The following is an 11,694-nucleotide window of genomic DNA, read 5'->3' on the forward strand; positions in this document are numbered from 1 at the left end:
ACTTCATCTTGAATAATACTGGAGTAGTTTTCAGCAAAATCAACTATAATTAAGTATGATGTGTCATCCAAAGTCTCTATTGTCTGCATTTGAAATCTGCATTTGGCTACGAACTCTGGATTTGTAGTCTCTCTGAGATTTGAGTGTAAAGCGATGCTGCGCTAATTTGTCATTTTTTTTCCTACGTTAATTTCAACGAAGTCGTCTGTATCTTTAATCATTGCCTCCATTCAGGATCTATCAGTTTGAACATATTGTTTGTACTTATATCTTCTGAGTGAGCCATTTCTTTTAATGCATGAATGAGATACTCAGTTGCTTAAAATGTTTCAACAGTTTTCATAATAGTCTATGATTTTGGAATTAATGACAGAATCTGATGCCTTTCAACAATGGTACTTGAAGTTTCAAATTTCAGGCATAATTCATTTATTGAATCAGCTAAGTTTTGACAATTATAAACATTTTCAGCATGAGAAACTGGAAACAGTCATTGGAAATTTGCGGGTTTTGTGCAAAAAAGTGTCTAGATCAGCCCTCAACTTACATTGTGTCATAGTTTTGTTTTCTTGAACATAATAAAAACACTCTCCAATCTTTTGTGTGTTAGAAAGGAACACCAGAGCTACTTATTTTGAAAATTTGAGGTTGATGTTAGGTAGTCCTAGAAATAATTGCCAAATTTTGACATTATTTTTCTTGTTTTTCCTCTTTGATGGCGAAATTCGTATGCTTAACCCTACTTGGTCAGTTCACTGCTATAATCCTTTAAATGCTACAAATTCTAAGATTGTTTTAGTGGGAACCATTTTCGAATAACTTCAACATCTCTAGAGATCTAGTAATTTCAGTACTTTAAGTCGAAGGTGGACTTATGTGGTTTTTTGCACAAAACTGCAAATTTCGAATAGCTCCTACAGCAGTCTCCTTTGAGGTAGATTTGTAAATTTTTACAGGTGTGTTGTGCTTGGGAACCACAACATTTGTTCAAACTTTGAAGAAAATCTAAAACATTTAAGTCACCTTAATTTGTTAATTTCATATGGAATTGCCCTTTAATATATCAAACTGTCATAATGCTTTCATTTGTCTCCTCTTTTGTTTTGAATTCATGCTTTGTGTTCGACTGTATTTTTTATTTAATAATATTTTGAACAGCTTGTGCATATTTTAAAAGCACATTTTACCCTTAAAGACAAGTTATTATATAACACTTACACAATACCGTTACATAATGTCGCCCAAAAATGGGACTTTTTTTAAAAAAAAATAAACCTTGGACCTTGGATATCACATGTTAGTTATTTGAGTTTTCGAACGACCCTCGTGTATGCAATAATTACAATTAATATAATCATATATCATATTTTACTTTTGTATCAATATTATTTTCATATTTATCTTAATTCTTATAATTAATTTCATTTTATACAATTCAACATTGACATAGAAGGTACATTCAAATAACATCATAAAAGTTGTTTAATTTAAAGTCCTTTCGAGACCATCGATACCTGTTACAAGTTGGAAGTCATTTTCTTGGGCAAAACTAGGAAAATTGCGAAAAGGATATTATTATGATATTTGTATGATCGTTCTCTTAAATGAGAAAGGATCAAATATATTATATATTCAAACAAAATGCAATTTCTAAATGAAATATTGACAAAATCTAGAACAAAACACGATAATCAACACCATAACTTAAACTAACGTAAATAAAGAAATTATCATATTAAGAATTAGTTCAAAGTTTAAATGTCATTCAAGCTAACTTTAGTTAAAACTTCTGAAGGAACTAAGGTATTAAATAATTGCATCCATTTGCTTTTAGTATACTTCGAAGGACGCCATAACTTAAGTTCATCAATATTGCGTAAGCCCAAAAGTTTTCCAGTCTTCACGTCCATTAATTCAAAAACTTTAGGATTAACTTGTTTTATAGACAAATATGGTCTTACACGCTGGACTTTTACCATATTAAAAATTAATATATTTATCAGAACTTTGATAAGCATGATACATATACTAGATCTTTTGTTATATATTACGAAATTCTTATCAGTAATATTTATTTATATTGTCTTCATAGAATTCAATTAAAGTGCGAACAACAAACGAAATCATAACGGTATTTACAGCGAAATAAAATAAGAGTCAATGGAATACTTTTTCTCGGACGCCGTAACTTTATCTTAAGTTACATGACCTACGAATTCATTCAAATTGCATTGAAAATTATAAACCGGAATACAATATTGCTCGTTATTTACTTCCACAGTTCTTTGGTTCTTATTTTGAGAAATTTTGACATCTATGGAATTTCTACGAAATCCAACGCGAGAGAAATTAGATCTAATGCATCTTTTGATGTATAGTACGATTATTACTGTTGCTACTGAGATTAGGTTCGGTTACACGATTACTATTATTGCTGCTACTAAGGTTAGGTTATACAATTAATATTATTGTTGCCACTAAGGTTAGGTTCAGTTACATTTCCGGTAAAATTAGGTTCAGTTCTCATTCGTTTCCTAACAGAGCTGCACTTGTTCTTTCCATAATATTCACGGTAATTTGTCCTACCAAGGTTTTTGTTCCATGAAAACTTCTTCTGATCATCAGACGTGTCACTATTCTGCTTCTTAGAAAGAGCCTCATCGTTGTCAGGCGGATCATTTGTATCTGATTTCTTTTCTCTTATGTCAACAAATTCTTCTCTTCGCCGATCGTTTTAGCTTCCATTTCTATACCTCGTCCCCTTTCCTCGGAACTTATTTCTTTGCTTGCGATCATGTTCGTCATCGCTGTCTTCTAGGAATAGCCTCGCAACATTATCTGAAGTAGGTTCTTTGCTTCCATTTGCTTCAAAGATTTGCAAAACACGAACAGGATCAAAGCACTGTGAGTCATTGTTTGTCTGTGAACTATCACTGGATAGAAAATTGAAACGAATTCCGGATTTGTGCTGATTGTCTTCGGAACAACCATCGTTCTCAGCATTCTCGTTGTTTTGATCCATTGCACTCTGCTCTGTTTGCTCATTAACTTTAGCTTCATTTCTACGGAAGTTTGATGTAAAGGCTGCTTCAATGTCTGCGCAATATATTGTGCTAATGGCGGGTTAATTTGGTCAATCAGTGACAGAAGAAGTATTCGAAAAGATCAACTATCTTTAAGGATATCATTTCTATATTACATCTTACTTCAGGAGCATTTTCATTCTCATTAGCACTCATTTTAGTAAAACTGTTACTTAATCTTAAAATCAACCTAAAGTTAGTTATTTAGGAGATTGTTTACTTATCTTTTCACGAATCTCCAGAAATCCTGAGGAGGCAAACTACCAATTTATAACGACCACTAAATGTGTATTACTATGAAAAACATCAATTTGTAATTAGATTAATGCTTGTTTTGCATATGTTATATGTCATTATAGCCCTCAGTCTATTTATATAATCTATGTTACTGTTTTATCAAAATCCATCTAAATACTTCATTTAGATATTACCATTTTTTATTGTAGTACGTAATAAATTAAATATTCAAACAGTTTTAAATATTTTACATGTATATATCACAAGATGGATTCTCTATGTATTATGATTTTTTCGTTCCTATGACGACTTAGAAAACATACCATATCACAACCGCAACAGAACGTCAATCATAATAACAGAAAAGAAATTACATCTTTTTCTCTTTATATTTTCTTCTTTTTTCCTTTGAACAGCTTGTACATAATTTAAAAAACATATTTGCCCGTAAATACAAGTTATTATATAAAAATTACACAATACCGTTTATAACGACTCATCAAAGGTAGTCATCAACCTGGTTCGGCTAATAATATCAGTAAATCTTGAGTGGTAGTAATTGTTTACACATTAAAATATCTTCCGTGATTACATTTACTAGTATTCTCACCTTTTATATTGAAATTACAAAACGATGATGCGTTTTAAACAATTTTATTTGTTGATTCTCGTTGAACGAATATGCACATAGACTGTATTACAATCGTACATGTTAGTTAGGTATCTATCAACAACAACATAGCAACCAACTATATAATAATGTCTATTTCTTACATATTAAAAACATTCTTCTTTTGTTATTTTCAAATTAACACTATATCTGGTATAGTGCTTATGTAGAAGCACTTTCTGCCCAAAAATACAAGTAATTATCAATTTATACAAAGTATCTCGTTGTATAAAAATGTCGCCCGACGATGGGACTGAATATAAAAGTTACAAGGGAGCTTGGTTTTTATATTTAAGAACCACTGGTCCGTTTATAAGAACAATATTCCATTAATTATATTCTATACACTTTGATCGACCCTCGTATGTATATATAACATTATTTATTTTCATTCATATAAATATATTTATAATAAATCTTTCATTTCATTATCATTTATCTTTTATTACAATAATATATATATTTTATTATTAAAACGTCATCGCTTATTTATATAATTAACGAAGGGTACGAATTCAAAATAGTAAGAAGCAATTACATTTAAAACATGAGTCATCATGATCAAGGGCGTATTATATATTAATTACTTTAGATGATATTCAACAGTATGCATTGTATCAATTAGGCGTCAGAATATAGAAGAATCTTATTCAAATAACATATAAGATGGTACATGAAGACAGTCGTCGAATAATTAGCTTAATAGAATGAATCATATACTTAACATAATCTTTGACAATTAAGTTTCAACACACAATCAAATATACTATAAATAACCTTTGCTTTTAATGAATCGAACTATAACTCTTTCATATTAACAAGAAAGAATTAAAATCATTTGAAAATTATCATTTGTTGAAACAAATGTGATAAAATATTTATGAGTTCATTAACTAATCCTATCAAGTATAGTGCTTGTATATCGAAGTCATAAGAATTGTTTTCATTATTGATATTAACACATAAACTTAAAAATAAATGCTCACAAGAATCTATAGCTGGTATGGGTTTAACCCTTACTTCATTAACTAGAGTCAGTTTAAATTTGTACTAGCATATGATTCTAATAGAGTACATTGTACTGCACTATCATGATTAGGTTCCGCAATATTTTGTACATGTATTGCGTCGTGATTCTGATTTTGATATGAAGTGCCATCTCTTGAACAACGATTATGTCTATACATAGAATTTGTAGCGTTTCTAGAATTTTGCCATGTATTTCGATTACTTTTATGCCTACTTCGGTTGAGTGATCTGACATAATTATTGTCACGATTGGTTAGGTTAGGCGGATTCCCTACATAGCTTTGCCTATTTTGCTCATTCTGATGGCTTGAATTTACTCGGTTTAGGTTGTGTTCCGTATCGTTCACACTACGGATATTTAGATTCCGAACAGATACAAAATGATCTGAATTATTTTTACTTTTACCTACTCTAGCTTGTTGATTCAGAGCATGGTATTGAATTTCATAGCATTGAACAAGCATTAATAAATGGTTAAAACTCATACACTGGGTAGAAAACAGGATCTGTTGTAACTTAAACGGTAGCAAATTTCGAATTGATGCTATGATTCTAGATTCTGATTGCAATGGATTTACGACTTTTAATTCGTTGTATGTATTTACAACAAACTCGACAACAGACTTGTGCAAATGAGGATTGAAATGTTGATTTCTAATTGTGGCATCTCTATTTGCAAGCAAAAAGTCATTTTCGTAATTTGCGATTAGCGCTGCTTTGAACTCGTCATACGTACTGACGTGATCTCGCACTGCTTTAAACCATAAAGAACATGGTGGGAGTAATAAATGAGGGATTAGTTTCATATATTGTGATTTATCTATACACATTATATTGCACTCGTCCTGGAATTTTTCTAGGAAAGAAGTAGCATTCTCATTACATTTACCACTGAACTTACTCATAGCACGTATTTCACTCATCTTTACGCTTAACTTTACCTTCCTTTTATCATTCCGTGTTCTTGTTGAGTGACAATTCCTACCTATGGCGTGATGTGTAGTTGCACCATCTCTTTTCTGCACATCGGTACTCCTCGGATGAATTTCTTCCAAAATAATGTCCTCATCAGATACGGGTGAAGGCGAAGTCATCTCTTGTGAACAAGGGAATTCTACACGATCATTAACCATGTTGTTGTGGTATGTGTTGTCCTTGATCTGTAGTGTCCTGATTTTCTCTTGTAAGGTAGCTATAAACTGAGTATTCGCGCGTATCTGGTTGGAGTTATCCGTGACCTGAATCTTTTGTTGCTGTACAGAAGATTCTATTACTTCCAAATCCCTTTTTACACCACTGACTTCTTGGATTAGATGGTTTTGATTATCCTGGCAATCCTCAGATATTCTTTTTAACTTTTCATCAAACTGCGCGGTGATGTCATTCATCGCCTGTATAATAAATTGTTTCGTCTCTTCTGACTTCTTCTCCAATCGTCTGTTGGATTCCTCGGACTTCTGCTCCATCGTCTGCTTTAATTCTTGCTTTAATTCTTCATATTGTCTGTTGGATTCCACGGACTTCTGCTCCATCGTCTGCTATAATTCTTCATATTGTCTGCTGGCTTCGTTGGACATCTGAACCAAATTTTGTTCTAATCGCTTCATGGCTTCCGAATCATCTTTTCGACATTGTTCTTGCCGCTGTAAGGCTAGCAAAATTCGGTCTTCTAATGTCATTCCTGGTGCTGCACTTTGTTCACCGTTATCACAATCACTGGTTTCTTTCTCCATGGCCTCACCGTTCATTTTTCGTGTGATTATTCTACCACTTCTAAGTCTTGTCAAGTTCGTAGTCATTAACCTTATTACAGAAGTAAATTCACCCTTACTTTACTTCGGGATATGAATTTACAAGAATCCCGGGTTTCGGCACCAAAATTTTTATAACGACTCATCAAAGGTAGTCATCAACCTGGTTCGGCTAATAATATCAGTAAATCTTGAGTGGTAGTAATTGTTTACACATTAAAATATCTTCCGTGATTACATTTACTAGTATTCTCACCTTTTATATTGAAATTACAAAACGATGATACGTTTTAAACAATTTTATTCGTTGATTCTCGTTGAACGAATATGCACATAGACTGTATTACAATCGTACATGTTAGTTAGGTATCTATCAACAACAACATAGCAACCAACTATATAATAATGTCTATTTCTTATATATTAAAAACATTCTTCTTTTGTTATTTTTAAATTAACACTATATCTGGTATAGTGCTTATGTAGAAGCACTTTCTGCCCAAAAATACAAGTAATTATCAATTTATACAAAGTATCTCGTTGTACGTTACACTATTATCTCCTTATCTGATCATCTGAATCATTAATAATTGAATAGAACTGCTTTTATATAACTAGTTCTACATGCATGAGAAGAAGTGTATTTGATAAATCATTAAAAAGGTTTTGCTATATGTTTATTTTATTTACAGATTATTTGTGGAAGTAGAGACTAAAGTTGCTACGCCATGAAGTATAGAAATGGTAGGTAGGTAGACTTTGAACTTTTCAAAAAATAATATTTGTTATTTAGCTTAACAATTAATCTTCAATACTAACAGGAAAGCTGGAGATTTTTAGTTTTATTATAGCTTATTCTATCCCTGAACAAAGATTTCGAATGTTTATATAGAAACACGATATTATTAATTTTATATCTAGTGCTCTATTTGGTATCCTTCACAACAACAGTGGAACTAATTTCTGCCACTAGTACAAATAATTGTATTAGGAGATATTATAAGTAACATATATTTTTTATGTGCATTACAGACAAATTGCAAAAAGTCTGGTTTTTTAGTAAATAATTTACAAAGTATTTTGTTGCATTTCCCGTGTATCATTACACTAAACTATTGTTCTCTATAGAATTTAACAATTAAGAAAAAATGTATTTACAAGGACAATGGCCTGGAATTTAGGCATCAAAGTACGATGGTTCATTTTCTGTTATATATAATACCTAATGAAAGCACCTTAAACTTCTCCAATTGAGTACAACATACAGCAAAATCCGCAATTATGTGTGACATTACACTTCTTGGAAGACAGATGGTCGTTTAAAAAATCTTCAAAAAAAATAAAAACTACATTAAAGAAAGAATTAGAGGAAATTTCGTACAACAGAGTCAAGAATTTTAAAGAGATTATTAAATATTTGAATAGATTAAGGCCTAAAATGTGTATATATTGAACTTGAAATCAGATAATGGTAATAATTCAAAAAGTAGCTAAGCTCGTTTTGCATAGCAGTCAAATAAGTCTAATATTTTGTTCAAATGCAAAAAAGTGTGTTTATTATTCACGTTACACGATATTTTTCAATACTTCAAAAGGTGCAATTATCATAAAACTAATTATCTCTGTAGTTAATATGAAATTTAATCTTCGCTAAATTTATAATTTAAATGATTAATACGTTACCGAAAAATACGTTTTTGAAATACTAATAGTTTTAATTCTATCACGTTAGTTCCCATCCTGAATAAAATAATTTCCACTAAATATTATTCATTTTGATTTTAGAACTGAGTACAAATTAAATAGCCACACAATCTGATCAAGATAACTAATTACTTTTAATATTATTTTGTTGAAATTTTGTAGATATATAATTGTTTTTATTAGCTATATTATCAGTGGAGATCATCAAGACTTTATTTTTTAAGATTTAATAACTGTAGAGTTTGATTGCACTTTCATGTTATGTTTGATTTAGATAACATTATAGTATATAATCACATATCATTATAAAGCGATCCTTTTGCTTACTTTGGCACACAAAGCATGCTTATACGTCAATATTTCGTCGATATTTGTAACCTTTTCTTTTAAGAAATTTATCATTACGTTCGTAAAATTATTTTTCCTCTTCGTACTGACTCAATATTCTAAGGAGCTCAGTTAGGCAATCATAAGTCACGAGGCTATAACAAATTAAAGATCTTAAGATACTATAAGTCTATAGTATATAATTGAATATTTTTTGTAATTTCATTAATATATTTTTACAGGTATAAAGAAGATAAACAAGTTGCATAATTCTGGCAAATTCAGGGTCGATTATTTGTGAATTAAGCTGAAATTAAAGTGTTTTTTTTTTCAAATGTTATGTTCAATTTCAGATATTGTAAGGCAAAATAAGTTATTTTAATACCTTTACTTAAGATATTCAACTCTTAAATTCTATGATTTTTCAATCTAAATATCATATACTGAGCAAAACATGGTATCAATTAATATAAAATCAATTCTATGTGCAAAAAACGAACGTATTAACGACCCAATTTTGAAAATATATTTGTTTAAATTCAATACATCTATTTAAAAAATATATGATAAACTTATCGCTAAGTCTACAAAATAAAAATCTCTTACAGAAAAAATATTTTTCAATAATTACATACTAACTGAAACAGTATGTAAATAATTTACCATAATTTATAAATTTTTGTCTTCCATGTGTTTTAGTGGGCTATCATATTGTGCAATTACTCTTATTAATTCAGTGGTGTTTTCAGGTAAAATTGTGTTGAAATAATCCATATTGTAGCTTTATGTGCACCGACAAATATATTACATAGCATCATAAACAGTAAATAATTTTATGCATTATTTATTACTGACTGTTCTCAGGTTATGACAAAGTTTCGTTCCTACGACAATGATGTTACCTAAATCTCTTATGAATTAAGACATATTTAAATGTTAATTACTAGGCTATCTTAAAATAGTTATAAAATCATAATCTAAAGTATACAACACAAGTAAGTGGTAGAAGAATGAGTAATCAAATCCATATACTCTACACTGTAATACATTTTTTTCATCAATCGCAACCACATTATATATTTATTTTTCATGTAGTACGTAAATACGACGTAAGCCATAACAATAATATTTCATTTCAAAGAGCATGAGGAAGTGAGTGTCGTGAACCCCAAACGGCGTACGTCGACACTGTAGTAGGCGAGGACTCGTGCAATATGATTTTATTGAGTGCTATGTTATTTCAACTTGATAATGAAACAAATCCAGACCTATACAAAAGCACCAACTACTATAGTGGAAGAGAGCACAATTTGAATAACTATCTCTGAATATTTGGTAAGTGTAATGAGCATTTTATAGCAAAACCAAAATAATATGTTTAATGAGCCAACTAAAATGTTGTAAATTAAAATGTTATCAATTTTCCAGAGGTAACTAACATACATCGAAATCGAGTTACAAAACAAATTCACTTTTTATTTGAGAATGTTTAAAATAAGGAAACAATAAAAGACACTATCAAAGTTTTGATTTATAAATAATCTATCTTTTCACATTTATTTAATCTCGAGTAAGTCACTGCATATGAGATATTTTTTCTATATTCTGTGAGGCGACAAATAGAGAAGCTCAGAGTACATTGCAATAAAAAAGACCTCAAATTTTCTTCAGTATACGCTAAACACTAGTCTTAAAGAGACCAATCTCTTATATCAAACTTTCTTCACGGTTGGTTTAAAGCTATAAAATAAAGGATTTATAGCCTTACGTATTCTCTCAGGAATAGAAATTAGAGTTTGTAAATTGTTTACAGGGAAATATTTAATTATACTTGTTTTTTGTACAAAATACTGAATATACTAATCTGCAAATCTTCTTACACCCACAGTTTTAGATTGTTGTTACGTTAGTTTTCCTTAAAATTGAAAAAAACACAAATTAAACTTCTACAAGTGTCTCATACACTGTATATAGACTGTATGTTTCAGTAATATCACTCCCTTTGAAATTATGTAATGTAATATTCTAGCTTTTCCTTTTCAATATTCATTATACCTAGCTTCGAAAGCGAGCAAGAAAATGATATTGCAAGTAGACCAATAATATTGAGAAAAATTCAAGTGCAGGAAAAACTTATTCATAGCAAAGCAGTTTGGTTGTTACTGCACAAACAGTGCCTCTGTTTTCGTAGAAGCACAATGACTTCCGTCAGACCAAATTTGGTAAGGTGTTTGGGAGCAGGATTGCTGATGCTTATGTGGCGCGGGCAACGTGCGACGAAATGGCATAGTTATTGGCTTACTATGCAACACCCTTCCTAAAAAATCTGTGTAGTTTCATCAAATGTTAAAAAAAGTAATACAACAAATTTAAAATCAATGAAACAAGTACAAGTATTATTTTCTACGATGGCTATTTACAATGAGAAATTAAGAAATTGAAGATAATTTTCTGAACAGTGGTCAACGATTACGCAACATTGTGGATTCGGAGTAAATTGTTGTGGAAACAAGCAACTCGTTAACTTATGTGTTTCGTTTGCGCGTCCAATTCGTCTACGATAAAAAAAAATAGTCCACTGAAAAAGTATATTCTCTAATCTTCAAACTAATTTAGAATAGTGCAAATATTGTGAATAATCTAATGTGAATGTTAAAACTGAATAAAAGGTTAGTGTCAAGTGAATGCCGTTTCTTTCTTACATCTGTGATTATATTTAGCGTAAGATCCGAATTAAATAATTGTCAGAGTGTTTAATTAACATAATATATAACTCAGGTAAAAACGTATTGTGTCCAAATATGTGTAAGTCATAAGTTTTATTTTGTTCATTTTCATTTCTTAATCCAGTGCAAGGGAACATCATCCCACATTCCAAGTGCCTAGTTTAATA

General features: G+C 30.5%; 1 protein-coding gene across 4 annotated transcripts in view; it reads left to right on the top strand.

The window, feature by feature from the left end:
- LOC145683731 (uncharacterized) overlaps positions 1–11,491 on the top strand; it is a 117,756-nt gene extending 106,265 nt beyond the window's left edge. For 2 of the 4 annotated variants that reach the window (XM_081755247.1, XM_081755250.1), the window contains 2 exons: positions 7,463–7,518; positions 9,044–9,632. In XM_081755247.1, the coding sequence (XP_081611373.1) occupies positions 7,463–7,479 (17 nt within the window). In that variant the 3' untranslated portion in view covers positions 7,480–7,518; positions 9,044–9,632. Of the gene's footprint in view, positions 1–7,462; positions 7,519–9,043; positions 9,633–10,860 lie in introns of those variants that run through there. The other 2 variants (XM_081755249.1, XM_081755248.1) reach the window with 2 other exon arrangements.
- The last annotated feature ends 203 nt before the right edge of the window (positions 11,492–11,694 follow it).

This window comes from Thermobia domestica, chromosome 4 (assembly GCF_964235325.1).
Source record: "Thermobia domestica chromosome 4, izTheDome1.hap1.1, whole genome shotgun sequence".
In the NCBI taxonomy this organism is placed as follows: Eukaryota; Metazoa; Arthropoda; class Insecta; order Zygentoma; family Lepismatidae; genus Thermobia; species Thermobia domestica.